Source organism: Eptesicus fuscus, chromosome 5 (genome assembly GCF_027574615.1).
Source record: "Eptesicus fuscus isolate TK198812 chromosome 5, DD_ASM_mEF_20220401, whole genome shotgun sequence".
NCBI classification, from domain to species: Eukaryota; Metazoa; Chordata; class Mammalia; order Chiroptera; family Vespertilionidae; genus Eptesicus; species Eptesicus fuscus.
Window position 1 is genome coordinate 27650397 of NC_072477.1, and position 20049 is coordinate 27670445.

Here is a 20049-nt window from a genome sequence, read left to right on the forward strand (position 1 = left end):
GTTCCCGGAGTTTTCCTTGAGGGAATTTGTTGCTTCCTCCACCTTGGGAAGCCATAGAGCATGGCTGTTAAAAACGTTGGTTCTAGAGTCAGACTACCAGGGTCCACTCTACCATATATCAGCCTTGTGAACTTGGGCAAGCTACTGAACGTCTCGATGCCTATCAGTAAAATGGGGATAACAATAGTAACTACCCTAGAGGGTACTTGTGGGGACTGCTCATCCTAATTAACGTAAGTGCTTTATATTAGCTACTATTCTTCCCCACTGGGTGGGGTGGGTGAGATGGACCCCAGCTTCAGGGGTGGGATGTGATTGGTTTAAGCTAATTAACGTAGCCCGTCCTTAGCCATAGTGATTGGTTCAGGAGAGGGCCCAGTATGTATTCAGGCCAATGAGGCACAAGATTTACTGGGGCTTCTGGGGGAAAAACTTCCACTTCTTTTTTTCTTTTTCTTTTTTTTTCAGGAGAATCATCTCTCTTTCCCTGATTTAAACAAACCAGTGGTAAAAAGACTTCTGTGAGACAACCAAGGAAACCTGAACCTCAAGTAGTAAATGATACTCAGGAATTATTCATGTTGTTAGCAGTTACATGTCAGCATAAGGAAAGTTCAAAATTATAGAATTTTTATGAGTTTATTTGAGCCAAACTGATGACATATGACAGGAAGCAAAATCTTAACAGATAGAGAAAATGCTCCAGAGAATGGCAGTTTTGCAGCTTATTTTATACACTAGTAGCCCCGCGCACAAATCCGTGTGCTAGTAGCTCTCTGCGGGGCCTGGCCGCTCCACGCCCACTGCCCAGAGGCTCTCCATGGCGCAGAGGCCCATCCATGCCCTGGCTTGGCCAGAGGCACATCTGTGGCTGGGCACGGAATGCCTCGTTGCCGCGGTGATGACGCAAGCGTTCTGCACCCCAGCCTGGCCAGAGGCCCTCCTTGGCCGGGGTGGAACGCTCGCCTCATGGCGACGAAGCAAGCATTCCACCAGGCCACTCATGCTGCCCACTCTCAGCGGCCACCCCCCCAGGACTGGGGGACTCCAGCGGGACTGAGAGGACTGGGCGACACCATCTTGTGGCTATGGGCGCCGCCATCTTTGTGATGGAGTGACGGTTATTTTGCATATTACCCTTTCATAGATAGGATTGGAATCAAAGGAGGAGTCATAAGAAGGGTTACATGAAACCCATTGGTGGTAGATTAAGGAGATGGGAGAAAGCATGGGCTAGAGGGTGGGGAGAGAAACATGGGACTGGATAAAAGGCAAAATGGAGAAACACTTTTACATTGATGGGCAGAGAATAGTTAAAAATAAACATTCACAGCACATAGAAATGGTATATGGGGAACAAGGTAACAACGAGGGATTCTGTGGTTTTGTGCTCTGGGGCTGGTAGTTGTGCCTTAAGAGGGGTCTAGAAAATAAAACTACTCTGACATTTCAAAAACATATTATCCTAGGCACATAAGAGCAATGGACAGAGCTCACTTAAGGTAAAGATTGACCTTTGCTACCCTGGCTGGTGTTGCTCAGTTAGTACAATACACCAAAGGTCTCGGGTTTGATTCCTGGTCAGGGTACATGCCCAGGTTGCAGGTTTGGTCCATGATTGGGGAGCATACGGGAGGCAACTGATCAATGTTTCTCTCTCACATCAGTGCCTGCCTTTCTCTCTCTCTCTCTCTCTCTCTCTCTCTCTCTCTCTCTCTCTCTCAAATCAATAAACATATCCTCAGGTGAGGATTTTAAAAAAAAGAAAAAAAAAAGATTGACCTTTGCTAAGGAAGCTATAGACCTGGGATGTGACTGACTGCTATAACCCGTTCATTTAGGACTTTGTGATCAGAGCAACCTGTGTGGTTACTTTTGATCACTGAGTCTGTCAGGTTTATTACATAGTCCCTTTTTCATTCACATAGAGCATTGTGATTTAGTTACAAACAAATGAACAAACAAATGTTCTTACTTAGGTACACACGTTAAAAAGTATTTATGAATGGATGTGTGATGTCCAGAATGTGCTTTCAATTATCTCACCCCACCCCCCCAAAAAATGTCCTGAAGGAAATATAGATGAAACAAGACTGACAGAACATTAATGTTGAAGCTGGATGACAGGCAGGTACATGGGGATTCAAAATACCATTTGCTCTACTTTGTTTCTATTTAAACATTTCCTTAATAAAAAGGTTATTTAAAAAAAAAAAAGTCTACTTGCTATGGATGAATAGGGCATTTTTGTCACCAGATGCTCTTTGGATGCTTTAGAACAGAAACCAATCACCTGACTTCATGGGTTAATTGGCTACAGATTAGTACCTAATCTCTGTACCTCTTCTTGGTGACGTCAGCACTTGAGGCAAGCAGCAGGGGCTGAAGCACAGGAGAGCAGGGAGGCCAGAAGCGAGAAGACCTCTGAGTTCAGGTAGAGGGTTTATCAGAGCGTGGTTTTTCTGCATCTGTGTATCAAATTCAATCAAGTCCCACCTTCCCTCTGGCCTCAATCTATAGTGAAATGTAGCAACTGTGTAACTGAAGTCACTTAGATAATAAAACGTGAGAGCTGGAAGCAACTTGAAGAAATATCCAATCGAAACATCTTATTTTACACCATCTTAATAATGCATTCTAAGATGTGATATTATAACAAGGTTATGGGTTGTGAGAAGGGTGAGATACTACTCAATAAAATAGAAGGCTGGCTTCCCCCATTTTGTTCCGTTTCTCTCTTGCTACCCTGAGAAAATAAGTAAGGCAATGGGGTGTGTATTCTATTTTCTCTAAAAATTGAGGTAAAGCCTGGCTGGTGTGGCTCAGTTGGTTGGGTGTTGTCCTGTGCACCAGGAGGTAGCCAGTTCAATTCCCCAGCAAAGACACATGCCTGGGTTGTGGGCTTGATCCCCAGTAGGGGGCGTGCAGGAGGCAGCCGATCAATGATTCTCTCTCATCACTGATGTTTCTATCTCTCTCTTCCTCTCCCTTCCTGTCTCTATTTTTTTTTTTTAAATCAGCAAACTATTTTAAAAATGAGGTAAAGGGAATGCTTTAGAAAATGAAACCATCTGCATGATTAAAAATTATATCTCAATAAAGTTAGAGATTTTTTTTTCAATTTTTAAAAAAGAAGTGGAAAAAGAAAACGGCAAGGCCCACCTTCATGCAGGGACTCAGGGTGCTCAGAGGAAGGAACCAAAGTTGGCCAAGGTTAAGCCAAGATTTTCCTTAGTTGGTCCAGACTCCAGAGCTGTGACCAGAATTGGGATGCAGAATTTAAAGAGGAAAGAGATTAGTCACGAGTTTGAGTTTATAGTCCCTGGAAATACGTGACGCTGGTGCTCCTGCCACCTCCGCGGAGCCTGCTGGCTGGCGTTCCTGGTTCCGGTGAGGAAACTGACCCAGTTTCCCAGGCTCTTTTGCCATCCCTGTGCTCAGCCTGGCTTCTGCCTGCTCCTCCTGCCACGAGAGGGAGGCCGACCGCAAGTCTTGGAGAAGAATGCTCTGTAGACGTGAACATCTGATACCACGAGCCAGCCTCACAAGAGGGTTGGGTGTACAGAGGTTTCCAGAAGGGTCGGGAGAATCGGAGGAGGACAGGATTCACAGCAGCAGCCAGCCGGGAGGACAGTCCTCAGGGTTGGCCTTCTTGGTCCCCCTTCGTGATGGCGCGGACCGGACCTGATAAAGCCGCGGCTCTTCTACCAGCTCTACTTCCATTGAATTCCTAGAAGCTCACAGCTGACGGCCCACAGACGCTCGGCAGTTTTGTTATTTCGGGCCCTGGGAGACACCCAGGCCCTCTTGCAGTCACTGGAGGGCAAAGAAAGAATGTAAACATCCAGGAGTGCAAACTGACAGTCTGGAAAAGTTTATGCCCTCTTCTCAGAATACGTTTCTAAATGTATAAAATATGTTGCATGAGCTGAAACCGGTTTGGCTCAGTGGATAGAGCATCAGCCTGCGGACTGAAGGGTCCCAGGTTCAATTCCGGTCAAGGGCATGTACCTTGGTTGCGGGCACATCCCCAGTAAGGGTTGTGCAGGAGGCAGCTGATCGATGTTTATCTCTCATCGATGTTTCTAACTCTCTATCCCTCTCCCTTCCTCTCTATAAAAAATCAATAAAATATATTTTAAAAAATAAAATAAAATATGTTGCATGAAAAGAAACTAACTGTATTGGGGTGCAGTTTTAAATATTGTAAAAAAATCTATGGCATAGTAATACATAAGCTTCTTTGCTAATATATTCTATAACAAGAGCAAGTACTGGGTCTAATAACCACCGGATTTCCAAGTAGTGGCGAGCAGAAGTGACATTTTGAGAAATCTGCAACCGCCATGTGGCATGGAAACACTACAGTTTTATGGGTGAGAAAGTCACAGGTATTACCACTAATCCTGCAGTTCATTGCCTACATTCATGGAAAATGCAGTCCTGATAAAGAAGAAACGCCTATGCGTTGATTACTTTTCCTTACACTCTTCTTTGCTTTGTTTGTACAGAAATAGATATATAGTGATTCCCTCTTTTAATCCCAGACTCCCCTTTATTCCCAGACTGAATTTGTGATCAGACTCAACACGGAAATGTCTATTTCTATATTGCAACAGCCAGTGCCGATCTTGGCAGCCTGGGGAGACAGAGTTCACCCTGGGGAGCGTGGCCTTGCCCTGGTGCTTGTGCTAAGTGGTATTAAGGAATGCCTGGAAACGTCAGCCAAAAGGGTCAACGAGGGAGCCTGCTGATATCCTTCCCGAGGCACAGCCTTCTCTTACAGCTCTCAGAAAGCTGCAAAGCCTTCTTTCCGGGAAACATGGCACACAGATATAAAATAGAGCCAGGAAAGCTTCTCTTGCCAAGTTTCTAATGTAAATTCCCTTGGCAAAGTAACAGCATTTGGTTCGCGGGCCCAACCGAACGCAATCCTGGATTCTGCTAGGAGGCGCAAACTCGGCCACCTGGGGTGCAAAGCCTCACCGCGCACAGGTGGGGAGAGAACCTGCTCGGCCTCCACGCACCTGAAGTACTTGCCGCTCAGGGGCTCCAGGCCCTCAGCCAGGGCGCAGTGCAGGCTGGTCTGCGCCCCCTCCCGCGCTGACTTGAGGAAAGGGGAGAAGAGCCGCCAGAGCAGGCACATCAGGAAGGAGTGGCGGACCAGCTCGGAGCGGACGATGCCCGGGTGCACCGAGTAGGTGGTGACCCCTGTGCCTAGGGCAAAGAGAGCACAGTTAGAGCACTGAGCCCCCTGTGAGAGCACAGTTAGAGCACTGAACCCCCTCACACTCTTGAGCCCCCGAAACAGCTCACCTCCTGCTGTAAAATGCACAAGTGAGAAGAAGGGACTCAGAAAACAGGACTCTATGATTTAGAAGGTGCCACGCCTAGCCAGGTAAAATCTGGCTAGTAATTAATTGATCTCTTCCAGAAAGATCTATAGCCTTCTCAGCCTACTGTGCTCCAAAATGAATGCTTGGTTGAAGGTCCTTCTATGTCAATGTCACCTTTCTCTGTGACTTAAGTATTAATAATAGGGAACAACAACATGTACCAGTTGCACTACTAATACGACTACAGCAGTAGTAGTGTCAATTACTGACAGTGGCATCTTTGGAATTTCTGTAGGAAAGCCTTCCAGAGGTAGAGAACATCTGACCCGCGGGCTGTGTAAGGCCCTCGAAACCATTTGGTCTGGCCCTGTCAAGGCATTAGGGGTGAGTTAATGAAACGTTTGACCAAATATAGCCGGCCAATTTTTAAGTTGATCATTTTGCATGGCCCGTGAATGATGTTATAAATATCCAAATGGCCCTTGGCAGAAATGTGGTTGAAAGAAATGTGGTTGAAAGAAAAGAAGTTAGTGGCTTGAGCCGCATTTGCCGGGCAAGCACATTTTATGTAGGTGTTGATGGAGATGATGGGGGTTAACATGCCCCCCAGACACCACTTGTGCCTCCACTATTTTTAGTACTTATTATGTGCAAGGGCCTACTACGTGCTTTACCTGCATTATCTCATTTGCTTCTCAAAGAGGCTTGTGAGGTAAGTGATATTAAGATGCCCATTTACCACAGAAAAAACTGAGGTCTCATCACAGTGAGGTTAAGTAAAGTGACTGCCCAAGGTCATACCCTAGCAGGTTACAGGGCCAAGGTCTGGACTCTGATGTAAAAAGCATGAACTCCAGAGCTGGACTGTCCTGGCTCAGCTAGGAAACTTGCTAGGTCAAGTTGTATATATATCTGTGCCTATCTTGTTTGTTTGCTTGCTTGCTTGTGGAACAGGGGAAAACAGTAGCACCTACCTCATAGGGATGTTGTATTAAATGAGTTAAGACATGTATAGTACATGGCACACACAAAACTCTCAATTATTATTGTCATCATTGTTATTTCTTTTAATGATTGCCCTATTCTTCTACCTTCTGTGTTCTGATAGCAAATACCACTGTCCCGAACTCTGGCTTATTCAGCGTAGCAAATAGTCCCCATGATTTCCAGATCCCAAAGCCAGCAACTCAAGGAAAACTCCAGGAAGGGAAAGAATCATAGGATTAGCCCTAGCCGGTTTGGCTCAGTGGATAGAGCGTCAGCCTGCGGACTGAAGGGTCCCAGGTTCAATTCCGGTCAAGGGCACATGCCTGGGTTGTGGGCTCGATCCCCAGTGTGGGGTGTGCAGGAGGCAGCCAATCAATGATTCTCTCTCTGCATTAATGTTTCTATCTCTCTCTCCCGCTCTGAAATCAATTTTTTTAAAAAAGAATCAGGATTAAGAGAGGCCCCACCTCATTTTAAAGTTGAGGGGATGAAGTCAGGAGAAGATAAAGGGACATGTCCTTACACATGTGGCTACTATGTGGTAGAGCAAGAACTCAGACCCGGGGGGTTGACGTCCAGCCCTAGCTCCCTGACTCTGGGCAGTGGCACCTCTCTTGCTCAGCTAACCACGTGAATCTCAGCAAATAGCACTCAGAAGGAAGTGCCCTGGATTTAAAGCCGTATAAACGTGGACTGGCTGCTTCTTTGGACCTCAGTTTGGAACCATATAATAATAATACCTGCTCTGCCTGTTGCAAGAGGTTGTTGTGAAAAATAATATCAGATAATAGATAAAAGATTTGACATAAATGTAAGGTAACTTCCTAGGTCCCTAACTGTTACTCAACTTTAAGTTTCCCAAGGGCATTCTCCTCAGTGCATAGAGCTACCTACCACTGTAGTGTTCATGTTTGAGGTGTTCAGAAATTTCTGTGAACCTGAAAACCCTGCTTTCGCCACCTTAACCCTGGCCCTTTCTCCCGACTTACCTTGGAGCTTTTTGGCCAGCTCACGAGTAAAAAGCACATTGGCCAACTTGCTGTGACAATAAGCAAAACCGCGGCTGTAGCGCTTCTCACCCTGGAGGTCGTGGAAGCGAATCTTGCCAGCAATGTGGACCATTGATGACAGGTTCACCACCCGTGCAGGAGCAGATTCCTTCAGCCGCTCCAGGAGCAAGTGGGTGAGAAGGAAGTGGCCTGCAAGGAGAGCCAGCGGGGAAGATTGAAGAGTGGAGTGGCTGCCCTGGCTGATTTGGCTCAGGGGATAGAGTGTCGGCCTGCGGACTGATTCCGGTCAAGGGCACATGCGCAGGTTGCAGGCTCGATCCCCAGTGGGGGGCTCCCAGGAGGCAGCCAATCAATGATTTTCTCTCATCATTGATGTTTCGAGCTCTCCCTCTCCCTCTCTCTCTGAAATCAATTTAAAAAATATATTTAAAAAAAAAAAAAGTGTGGAGTGGCTGCCCAGGCTCAGGATGTGGGAGCTGAGGACAGGACTTCAGCATTAGCTCCCTATCTTCTGGGTGTGAACAAATTTTTATGTAACTCAGTGCTAATGGTCAGGCAGTCTGAGTTAGTGAATTCTTTAAGGCAAAGGCCAGAGCTAGCCTATAGGTGAGGCAATATAGACTTAATCTGTACTTGTTTGAAGCTCTGCCCTTGCCCCAATCAGGAGAAAGGCTACCTGCTGGTTATTTTCCAAGATACACAAGAATTTTGGCAGCAACACAACCTCCTGACCCCACTATGGTCATGATCACACAACTGTGGGTTCAGGTATTTCTGTGTACAAAGGGAAGAGTGGAAGAGTTAGGGAAAATTACATTTGTCTAGGATCAGAGAACATATTCCATGATCTCCTCTCCAGAGCCATCACCTTGAACTCTGAACCCCAGCCTCTCTCATACCTCAAGTCTTCAAGGTTTGCCTCCTCCATCGACCAACCCTTGGCTTTCTGAGCCCTCAGTTATAGGTGTGACTCCCTCCAGCCAAACATAGGCTCCTGCAGCCCCCATGCCTGGCCCTGCTTGGCAAGCCTCGTGCTACCACAGCCTCATCCAAGAATGGCATTTTTCTTCCTGGTATCTTCAAAGTTATGGGGTTTCTTTTTTTTCTTTTTCTTTTCTTTTTACTTTATTATCGAATTTACTAGAGGCCTGAAGCACGAAATTCATGCAAGGGCCTTGGTCCCGGCCCCCGCCGCCACCGCAGGGCCTCTGCCGTGGCCGCCGGCTTTGTCCGGAAGGAAGGACGTCCTGTCTAATTAGTATATTATGCTTTTATTATTATAGATTGGGGTGACATTGGTTAATAAAATTATATAGGTTTCAGGTATACAATTCTATAATACATCATCTGTATATTGTATTGTGTGTTCGACACACCAAGTCTCCTTCCATCATCATTTATCCCCTCATACCCTTTCCTACCTCCCCCCACCCGCTTTTCCCTCTGATAATTGGGGTTTTTTAATGCTATGTGTAGGAGGACCTCACTTTTTTAGAGTAGTCAGGAGAGGGATAGTGGACAAAAATCCAGTATGTCCAGTCTATTGGAACCCTGGCCTCCAATAGGACCACTGGAGATTCTCAGCACTAGTGTACGGTCATCTACACCTACAGAGAACAAGATGGGGTCAGCCGTGCTTTTCAGTCACTCAGAAATACTTACCCAGGTGGTTGACTCCCAGGTGGGTTTCAAAGCCATCAGCCGTCTTGGAATATGGGCACATCATCACTCCCGCGTTGTTGATCAGAATATGGAGCTGCTTTTCCTCTGTAACACAACCAAGGAGACCCTGTAGTTAGCAAGAAGCCTGCTAGCTGCCCAGCACCGTCCTGAGTATTTACTTCTTGCCTTTGGACCTATCTTAGTGATATTCAGTAACCACTATTATTTGGGTTTCTAACTTTAGTTATTGATATCTTCCTGGACACCATTCATTCATTCATTCACTCATCCATTCATTCAGCAAAGATGTACTGAGTACTGACTCTGGGCCAGGCCCACTCTGCTGGGAATACAGTGGTAAAACAGGGCAGGCATGGTCCCTAAACCTCATGGATTTCATAGTCATTAGTAAAAGCTGGTTATTTTCCAAGATAACACCAGAATTTTGGCAGCAACATAACCTCATTTGGTGCCTGTGGCCACAGAAGGTTGCTTCTCAGAATGAAAGAAGAGAGTGGCATCAAAGCCACACCTTGATGCCAAGGTACAAGCCCAGACAGGGAGCTGATACCTCCAACATTCCCATTGCAGAGGCATTCCCATGATAAGGATCCTGCCCAGCTGGTCCACCCGCCGTCCCCTAGCCAATTCCCTGCCCTTCTGGTTCATGTGGCAGAACCCGTCCAGTGGAATCCATGATAGTTCTGATGTAAGGGTCAGAGACAGGTCTGGGTGGAACGGCCCCTCCCACACCCAGCTTCTTGCTTTTCTGGCTACCCACCAGGGCCTTACCTGCCAGAAAGCCCTCAGCAAAGGCTCTGATGGATTTGGTATCCGATAGGTCCAGTTTCCGCACCAGCACCTGGGAGTTCTTTGTATCAGCTCGGATTTCACTGGCAGCAGACTCCCCCTTGAGTACATCTCGGCAGGCAATGTATACTCGGGCTCCTGGGGCAAAAAAAGAGGGCAATGTGTTCAGACCGTAGGCTGAGGAAGAGCATAGTAAGTGAGCTTGGGACTGGTATACAGAGTGTTCTCCAGCCATCTCTAAAGCCGTGAGTGCTGTATTGCCACTCTTTAGGATTTCCACTGCAGCACTGCTCATTCTCCTTGCTACTAGCTTAACTCCGGCTGGGAACCCTGGTTTTTACACTCTGGCATTTAATGTTGCTTAGTATCTCTTTTTAGAATAACGGACTTGACCAGTACTATACATGGACATCATTGTTTGTCTTACTTTATATAAGACAAACAATAATGGAGCAGGGAGGAAGGGAAGTTTGTTTAAGGCCAGAGAGTGAGTTGGCATCACAGGGGGACTTGAGTCCCAGGTCCCTTGAATTCCTGACCAGAGCCTCCAAGCCCAGGAGAAAAGACAAGGAAATGTGGGCAGAGCCCGGGGAAGAGAGGCAGGAGGTGCTGCCCTGTGGACATGGAAGTGGAGGGACTTGCCTCTGCGAGCGAGCTCTCTGGCCGTCTCCTTGCCGATGCCGGTGTTGGCGCCAGTGATCACCACGACCTTCCCAGGAAGCTGCACGTCTGTTCTACAAACCCCACCAGCAAAGAACTTCCTATGGGCAAAGGAAGCAAAAGCATTCATGTGCCATCCTTCCCAATCCCAGCTGAGATACATAACATCCATCCGGCCTCAAAGAAGAATTTCTTCCAGTTGTCATCGGGAGACCTAAACAAGCTAATCTTCAGGGGACGTTTTCCCAGTGGGAAAGGGGGTCTCCTGATCATCAGCTCAGGGGGGGAAGGGCATGTGTCCAGAAGCTACAGATGGCCATCTAGGCAAACAGAGGAAGTGCTCTTGAGCTGGGGCCAAGGGAGACCTTCCTTATTAGATAAAGATAACAAAGCTCTTATCTCTAGAGGTTCCTGGAGGTCAGCTGCCTCTAACCTGCATTAAAAACATGCAAAGAGCATTAAAGGATTCACTGGTCCTGAGCCCTCCGTCTTCAATAAGCATCAACAGTGAATAACTGATGAATGGCACCTCAAGGGGTCCCACATACAAGTGTGGCTCTTGAGCTCCCTCTCCAGTTTTAGAGAGACAGCATCTTCACATGTTTTTTTGCCATCTTCAGAGATTCCATTCTAGCTATCAGCACACTGAGAAACCCTCTCTTTCCAGACCTCTGTGCAGAGAGCATCTTTTTACATAAAGTTTACTTGACAAGTTCCAAAAAGAGGAGAGAGGTGGGGACAGATGATTTTCTGAGCACCATTTAACTCTCAGGCACTTTCCAGAGGGAATTTATTTTATCCTCTCAACCGATCTCTTACTATCCCCATATTACAGTGGCAAGGGGGGTGGGGGGGGGGGGGAGGAATGAGGCTCAAAGAAGTTCAAGTCACTTGTTAATGGTGGCAAAACTGTAATGTGAACCCAGGTTTCTATGCCAGGACCCAGAGCAACACTCTGTCCCTCATATGTCCATGTAACCTTCATAATCATCAGCAATTTGAAAATTCTCTACTCAGACACACATTTCTTCGACACCTCCAGAAATCCCACAGCAAAAGAGCCATCCCAAAACATCATTAGCTGAGGAAAGAGAGTTTGTTTCCTTCCCCAAATGCCTGGTACTTAATGAGTCCCTCAGCAATGAACACCCACAGTAACCCAGCAGGGCCACCTTCACTAGAAACAATGAAGAAAGGAAGACCTTCCAAGGAACCCAGGGGAACAGAGTGAAAGAGCAAGGACTTCCCCCTAAGTTGTCTGTCAAGCAACTTCATACTCATCCACTCAGCCTTCCACTAGCATCGGGATTCAAAGCAGCCCCTCTCCTCCCAGCCCAGGTGCTTCCTTCTTATTTTCCTTCATGATTTCCATAATTACCTCCTTCCTTTCTGTTTCTTCTGCCCTGGCTTTCTCTCCCCTGACTTCTATCCCTTCCTCTTCTTTCAGCAGCCGAGAGAGAATTCGTCTACTTACAAGTTCCATGGCTCCCAATTTAGGGATTTGTAAAATATTGTATGAGTCACTGAATTAAGACAAACCTGATGGATGGAGCCATCACATACAGGAAGGAAAGGAAGGAGGTGAGCAGTCCCAAGATAACCATCATCTTTCCAACTTCTTTAGTTTCTGCTCCTGAGCAAAAACACCTTCGACTCTAACTCGGGTTCGGGCTCCTGGTCTGCCTCCAACTCTTGTCTGCTTCGGGCTGCTTCTCCCTCTTCTAGCTCCTCTCAGCTCTCAGCAACAGCCTGGCTCTCAGCGTAGCCCAGAATCCTATTTAAATCCGAGAGCTGTCAGAGCACAGCCTGCTGGGAGATGTAGTCCTGAGAGAGGAGGACGGAGGAAGGCGTGGAACCTCACACTAACCAGCAAAGAGAATGAGGGGCAATGCAGCAACTTTCCTACCCTCAATTATTTCTCTTATCTAGGGAATGTTTTCTCTCCAACCACCCCCACCTCCACCCCTGAAAGATAGAATATTTTTAGCTTAAGCAACAGGCCCCATGATACTTGAAATACAAATGTGATTAAAATAGGAAGACAAGCCCTGGCCAATTTGGCTTCGTGGATAGAGCGTCGGCCTGTAGACTGAAAGGTCCTGGGTTTGATTCCGGTCAAGGGCACATGTCTGGGTTGCGGGCTCGATCCCCAGTAGGAGGTATGCAGGAGGCAGCCAGTCAATGATTCTCTCTCATCTCCATCTCTCTCTTCCTCTCTGAAATCAATAAAAATATAAATTAAATAAAATAGGAAGACAAGGAAGCCCAGAAGAATGGTGAGAGAAGTCAGGACAGTGGTATCTCTTGGTGGGGAAGGGGTAAGATTGGGAAGATATGTGTTGGGAACTCCGGTAGTGTTCTGCTCTTTGAGGTGGGTGCTGGTTAAACAGGTGTGCTCACTTTGTGAAAATTTATTGAGTCATCCACTTGATTTGTGCACTTTTCTGTGCTTTATGTGATACTTCAATGAACACATCCATGAACATACCAAGGAAAGGTATGTGTTTCAGTGCATGGACTTCCTCGTTCGAATCTCAACTGATCTTCTTACAAGCTCCATGGCCCCAGGCAAGTAACTAAACTGTGTTACTCAGTTTCCTCATTTGTACAAAGGGCTTAATAAAAGTATATACCTACCTGTTTTAACTATTAAAGAGATAATTAAATAGGTAGATAATTTGAGACAGAGACTACCACATAGTAAACACTGTATAAGAGTTGGCTGTTAAAATTAGCTGTTTTCCTCGCATTACCCAAGGATTTGGTGTAGAAAAGGGGGATGTAATGAATGAGGGTGACATTTCAATATTGAATATTATTGAAGAAAAGAGGAAACACAAGAAAAAAAGTTAGCAGAAACTCTCTGAGCCCTCTGGAGGTGGATGAGCAGGGCTTACAGCACTTGCTCACTCAGCATTTCTCTCCTGGACAGGACAATAGGACAGGACAAAGGAATCAGGACAAGACCTTAGTAGTCATGTCCCCATTCTGCTCCTTCCTGTGAAGTTACTGGAGGCCCCAGGAAGACACATGTGATGAAAGAAGGCTCCTGTGGCATGCAGGTACCCACTCCCTCACTCATCAATTCATCCATCCATTTAAAACATACTTACTTCAGCTGAAACCGGTTTGGCTCAGTAGATAGAGCGTCGGCCTGCAGATTGAAAGGTCCCAGGTTCGATTCCGGTCAAGGGCATGTACTTTGATTGCGGGCACATCCCCAGTGGGGGCTGTGCAGGAGGCAGCTGATTGATGTTTCTAACTCTCTATCCCTCTCCCTTCCTCTCTGTAAAAAATCAATAAAATATATTTTTTAAAAATAATAAATAAATAAAATATACTTACTGCATATTTCTTGGTGCCAGGCATTGTGCCAAGTACTCCAAGTACTCCTGCCTCGTGGGAATCCCAAGGACCTGATAAATAGAACAAGGAGTAATCAGATCATTTACAGGTGAATCTCTCTTGATTCCCAGGGGCCTCTCCCATCTCTTCCCACTTCTCTCACTCTGGCTCCAGTTCCCTACAGAAATCTAGAGTGTCAACTGCAGAGACCTCAACATTCTAGAAGCTCCTGTGATTGTGTTGCTGGAGCCTCCTAGAAGTTAATGTCCACTGGGTCAACGTGGTCCTGCTGATTGGACAGAGTCCTTTCCTCCCAACACATTGGGTCTGCCACACCTCAAAGATTATAGGTAAAAACAAGATCTGATGGTGCTTTCTGCTTAGAGTTCTCCCTTTCCCATGTAATCAGGCCTGTAGTCAACCAATGGGACAGACACAATGCTATGTCATGCAAGGGACATACATCTGATAGCTCAAATAAGGGTACCTTTGTAATAATGTCTTCTGAGCTCTGCATTTCTACTGAATCAAATCCAAGATCCCCTGAATTTGTGGAGATGATGCTCAATTTATCCTGAGTTTGTCTGCAAAGCAAAGAACCCTAAGAAACAGCATGTGGTGCTCTAGAGCAACATAGAGAAGATATAGAAGGCATATAAGACATCTAGAATTATGGAAATATACAAATGGTTTTATTAAAAACATGTTAAATATTATTACCCAAAGCTTACCATTAGGTGATTGATTAATTTTACCAAATGTTAAACTATATTACAAAGCTATTATAATTTAAGTTGTGTGGTACATGCAGGTGAATAGTCAGACAAATCACTAGAACAGAAGGTAAAACCAAGAAATAGACCCAAATAGATATGGAAATTTAGATATAATTTTAAAAATACTATTTCAAATCATTGTTGGGAGAAGATGAATTATTTAATCAAGTATTATAATACCTTGCTATCCATTTGGGAAAAGAGAAACTTGATCCTTACCTTACTATTTACACCAAAATTTTAAATATATCAACAATATAAACATGGAAAATGAAACCATTTAAGTATTAAGAAGACGCATTGGGCAAATTTTTAAATAATCTTTAAAAATATTTTTATTGATTTCAGAGAGGAAGGGAGAGGGAGAAAGAGATAGAAATGTCAATGACAAGAGAGAATCATTGTTCGGCTGCCTCCTGCACGCCCCACACTGTGGGCTCGACTGGGGGTCGAGTCCACAACCCAGGCATGTGCCCTGACTGGGAATCAAACCGTGACCTCCAGGTTCACAGGTTGACGCTCAACCACTGAGCCATGACAGCTGGGCCAATTTTTAAATAATTTTTGAGTAGTAAGATCTTTCTAATAAGATAGGAAACACAGAAAATGAAAGAAGAAAATAAAAATTTCATGACAAAAACCACCATACACAAGGCAAAACAAAAGAGAAACTGGGGAAATGGAGTGGGGACTATTCACAACACGTATTGTAGACAAGAGTTTAATTTATTTATTATATAAAGATCTCTTACAAATCACTAAGGAAAAGAATAAGCAGCCCAATGGAAATAACAGTTTACAGAAAAGGAAATATAAGTGGCTCTTCCACCTAACTCAGAATAAGAGAGATGCAAATTAAAGTTACACTGGGAGCCACTTATCAGATTGACGAAGATCAAAAAGCCTATCACATAGCCCTGCTGGAGTGGCTCAGTTGGTTGAGCATCATCCTGTGCACCAAAAGGTTCCCGATTCGATTCCCAGTCAGGACATGTGGGGAGAGCAGCATGTCCTTCCGCTCTTCAAGCATGTCCTCGATGAGGATTAAAAAAAAAAAAAAAGACTTTCAGGCAGTCCATTCACAGGAGTGTGAAGAAATAATGATGCATTGCTTGTATGAGAGTTGATTGTTACAGCCTCCAGAGACAAGTATGGTAACATCTAATAAGGCTATGCACGTACTCATTGACCTGAACTTTCCACTTCCACGTATGTCATTGCACCATTGTGTGTAATAGCAAAAGTTTGGAAACCTTCTAAATGCCTGTCAATAGTACAGCCACACAATGACTACTATATAGCTATGAAATACTTTTATTTTTAACATATTGATATGGAAGAATCTTTGAGACATATTTGGTGAAAAAGCAAGGAGCAGAACACGGTTTACAATATGCTACTATTTGTTTTAAAAAGGAGGGAATAGCTCTGGCTGGTGTGGCTCAGTTGGTTGGAGCATCATCCCACACACCGAAAGGTCTTGGGTTCGATTCCTGGTTAGGGAACATACCTAGGTTGTAGGTTTGGTCCCTGTTGGGGTGCGTACGGGAGGCAACCAATTAATGTTCCTCTCTCACCTCTCTCTCTCTCTCTCTCTCATCAATAAACATATCCTCAGGTGAGGATAAAAAAATGGAGGAGATAGCCAAAACCGGTTTGGCTCAGTGGATAGAGTGTCGGCCTTCGGACTGAAAGGTCCCAGGTTCGATTCCGGTCAAGGGCATGTACCTTGGTTGCGGGCACATCCCCAGTAGGGGGTGTGCAGGAGGCAGCTGATCGATGTTTCTGGGTCTCTGTCCCTCTCCCTTCCTCTCTGTAAAAAATCAATAAAATATATTTAAAAAAAATAAAAATAAATGGAGGGGATAGATGGACATATTTGTGTAACAGATGACAAGAAACAAGATAAAAGAAAGGGATAGCAATGGTTGCTTCTAGGAGAACAGGGGAACAGGATTAGGTGGCTTTTCACCTATGGCTTATTAAATATTAAAATTTATAGCAAAAATAACCAGATAACTCTGAAACAACCTGTTCATTTTGGTTAAATTAATCATTGTGATATCACAAAACAACGCTATTTCTCACATTGGTGTTGAGACACTCTTAAACGTGTGTTGACGCATAAGCAAAGCCATCATCATGACCTACTTTATCACTGTCATTGACACCAAAAGGGTCATAGACCAATCCATGCGTTTTTAGGGACTTTCAATCCGAGATAGAATAGAAATATGTGGTAGTGTGTAGGGAGCGGCCGCTATAGGTTCAAGCCTCGGACTGACCTGTGGCAGAGCCACATAGAAGTCCCAGCTTGGAGGGCAGAGCCCTCCTAGCACAATTAAGCTTGACCTTATAGTCCTCCTTTGTTCCTAGATAGCTAATGGGCTATGGGAGGTGCAGCAAGTGCTGCCAAAGACCACTCCCCTTGTTTTGGTTTGTGTGATCTGACTATGAAATAAAGCTTTGGATTACAGGCTGTGTCACTGTTTCCTCATTCAGGCACAGTGATCCTACCTACCCCCAACTGTATTCTCTTGCCTGTCTTCTTTAATCCTTCACCGTCCCTCCTCAGGTTCACCCCTGGCAGTGCAGGACGGGGTTCAGTAGAGAGGATGATGAAAACACCAGAGGAACCAGTGCAGGAATGGACCTATAATTCACCGATGAAGAACTCACTTAGGGCTTGCAAAGAATTGAGAAGCACTCTTCCTGCTACATGAATCACAGGTCAGAAGGTAACGCAATCCTCGGAGGGGAGGGCATGTTGTGAAGATGGAAAGCTGCTCCATGACTTGACCTTTGGTTTGGATTCAAGTGAGGTCATAATGCACTGGCCACCTGGTCATCCTTGTCCTGGTTACTCTAGAACAGTGGTTCTCAACCTTTCTAATGCCACGACCCTTTAATACAGTTCCTCATGTTGTGGTGACCCCCAACCATAAAATTATTTTCGTTGCTACTTCATAACTATAATTTTGCTACTGTTATGAATCGTAATGTAAATATCTGTGTTTTCCGATGGTCTCGACCCACAGGTTGAGAACCGCTAGCAGGGTCACCTAAGACCATCTTAATCCAGCATCTTGAAGGGTGCAGAAATCTGGAGAAGGGCTGCTGTAAATTATTAAAGAGTCTAGAGACGAAACATAATTTTGGAAGGCATTTTGGGGAGCCAGAGAAGACTTAGCTAAAGAAACCAAGTCTCTTGTCTCTCTGGACCCTTTGCTTTTTATTAACACAAATTGTCCTAAAGCAAGGTAGATATACATATCAAAGGCAAGATTTAGTATACAAAATCCCATTGTCAGATTGGGGGAACTGCCTACAGCTGTTCAGGTGTTTGGCCAGTAGGAGGCAATAACATGTAGATTAAAATGCCCTCAGCTGTCTGGCAGCAAGCAATCATCTATGCAAATCTTTAGGTGTGGGGAAATGCCCTTAGCCATTTCCAGCAGGCAGTCCTCAAGGTTCCATCAACCTTTTGATGAAACTTCTTGCATTTATGACATTCTGGAATTAGCTTCCGGCAGTGCACCAATGGGGTCCCTTAGCCTGGCCTGTGGGAGTGGGCCAAAACCAGCTCTCCAAAATCCCCTGAAAGGGCACAGCCCAGGCCAAGGGACCCCACCAGTGCACTCTGAGCTGGGGAGGGACGCAGGAGGTTGGCCAACTGGGGAGGGACTGCAGGAGGGCTCAAGGGCGTGTCCAGCCTTTCTCACTCAGTCTCTATCTGCTGGACCCCAGCAGCAAGCTAACCTACTGGTGGGAGCATCTGCCCCCTGGTGGTCAGTGCATGTCATAGCAAGCGGTTGAGCAGCCTTAGCATATCATTAGCATATTATGCTTTTTTTTTAAAAATGTATTTTATTGATTTTTTACAGAGAGGAAGAGAGAGGGATAGAGAGTTAGAAACATCGATGAGAGAGAAACATCGATCAGCTGCCTCTTGCACACCCCCTACTGGGGATGTGCCCGCAACCAAGGTACATGCCCTTGACCGGAATCGAACCTGGGACCCTTGAGTCCGCAGGCCGACGCTCTATCCACTGAGCCAAACCGGTTTCGGCAGCATATTATGCTTTGATTGGTTGAATGAATGACCAGATGACCAGACACTTAGCCTATTAGGCTTTTATTGCATAGGATGGAATCATAAGTATGCACTTCTTTTTTTTTTTTTTTGGGGGGGGGGGGGGTCCTGGCTTCTTTCATTCAACATAACTACTTGGAGACTCATTCAAGCTGTTAAGTGCATCAAAACTCTATTCCTTCTTATTGATAAGTAGTATTTCATTATGTGGATATATCACAATTTGTTTATCCATTCATCTATTGATGAACATTTGGCTTGTTTCTTATTTTTGATTATAACAAATAAAGCTTCTATGATCATTCATATACATATCTTTATGAATAACTTTTTATTTTTCCTGGAAAATTACCTAGGAGTCACAATAATAAGTGTATGTTTAACATATTTAACAGTTTGAGAAATTGCCAAGTGTATCAGAATGCCAGTTGCTCCATATTCTCATCATTCAAATTGACCTTGGAGCACATGTCTTTCAAAAAAGTGAAAATGAATTATCTGGAAGAAAGATCCAGAATACATTAGGGTGGTGCCATCAGGAATCACAGCAAGATATTGACTACTTAAACATCCCTCACCTTCACCCACTGGAAACCAGATATAAGCCCCAGATGGCAAAACTTAAATAAATGACTGAACAGGGAACCTGCTTATTCTCAGGTCATAATCATGACCTGAAGACAGGATTAAACAGTTTCATGAATTGGCAAAACCAACTGTGCTGCTAACCTGAGAAATTCATTGCTACCTTGGGAGTTAACATAACTAACTGAAGTCATCAAGAAAACTATATTATACTATCAATTATTCATCAAACGCCAGGAAAATTATCATAGTTATCAAAATAAACACAATCAAGTGATTCTCCTGGGAATGGGTTCAGGAACCAATTGCTTCAGCTCCATTGGAATCCCCAAGGAGGAAGAATTCTCACCTCTCCCTGCCTTACCAACTGTTAGACTCAACCGCTCCTCTTCTGTGTAATCGGCCTTAAAACATATCCCAGATGCCAATATTTGATCTCCAGGACAAACGATGTGGTAACTGCCTAACAATGATTGGGGAAAAGTGAACCGGAGTCTAGACTTGGGCACCGGGAGATAGAGGTCTGGGGAGATATCCCCAAAACTGCAGGTGGCCAGAAGGGTTGTGGGAGAGCTGGCTGGATGATCCCAAAGGCCTTGGACGCTAGACGGTTGGGGATCTGCAGTGTATCTGGCGCACGGTTCAACTTTTCTCCGTGACTGGGAACAGCAAGCTCACTGCCGCTAGCCCACGCCAGGGTTTGGACTACATTTCCCAGACGGCTTTGCTCCCGGGCTTGGCTGTGAAGTACTAGGGCGCGCCTGGGGAGGGAAACCACAGTTGGT

At 45.2% G+C, this 20049-nt stretch overlaps 1 protein-coding gene across 3 annotated transcripts; it reads right to left on the minus strand.

The window, feature by feature from the left end:
• Positions 1 to 2346: 2346 nt before the first annotated feature.
• RDH12 (retinol dehydrogenase 12) lies at positions 2347 to 17343 on the minus strand. Of its 3 annotated transcripts, none has more exons than XM_054715476.1 (9): positions 17108 to 17343; positions 14298 to 14394; positions 13811 to 13881; positions 10448 to 10566; positions 9788 to 9943; positions 8996 to 9100; positions 7313 to 7522; positions 5028 to 5217; positions 2347 to 3816 (listed from the first exon to the last, which is right to left on the minus strand). In XM_054715476.1, exons 2-9 carry the CDS (start codon positions 14325 to 14327, stop codon positions 3714 to 3716), a joined length of 984 nt encoding a protein of 327 aa, XP_054571451.1. In that variant the 5' UTR covers positions 14328 to 14394; positions 17108 to 17343; the 3' UTR covers positions 2347 to 3713. The 3 variants fall into 3 exon arrangements, with proteins under 3 accessions (XP_054571451.1, XP_054571450.1, XP_008137144.2); XM_054715475.1 differs by lacking the exon at positions 17108 to 17343 and adding an exon at positions 16315 to 16348; XM_008138922.3 differs by lacking the exons at positions 13811 to 13881; positions 14298 to 14394; positions 17108 to 17343 and adding an exon at positions 12005 to 12199.
• Between the last annotated feature and the right edge of the window lie 2706 nt (positions 17344 to 20049).

Coding starts and splice junctions, on each gene's coding strand:
- RDH12 (XM_054715475.1), bottom strand. Junction 10,567..13,810: donor CTGGCACCAAGAAATATGCA/GTAAGTATATTT, acceptor CTTTGCCCATAG/GAAGTTCTTTGCTGGTGGGG. Junction 9,101..9,787: donor TGCTGAGGGCTTTCTGGCAG/GTAAGGCCCTGG, acceptor GTTGTGTTACAG/AGGAAAAGCAGCTCCATATT.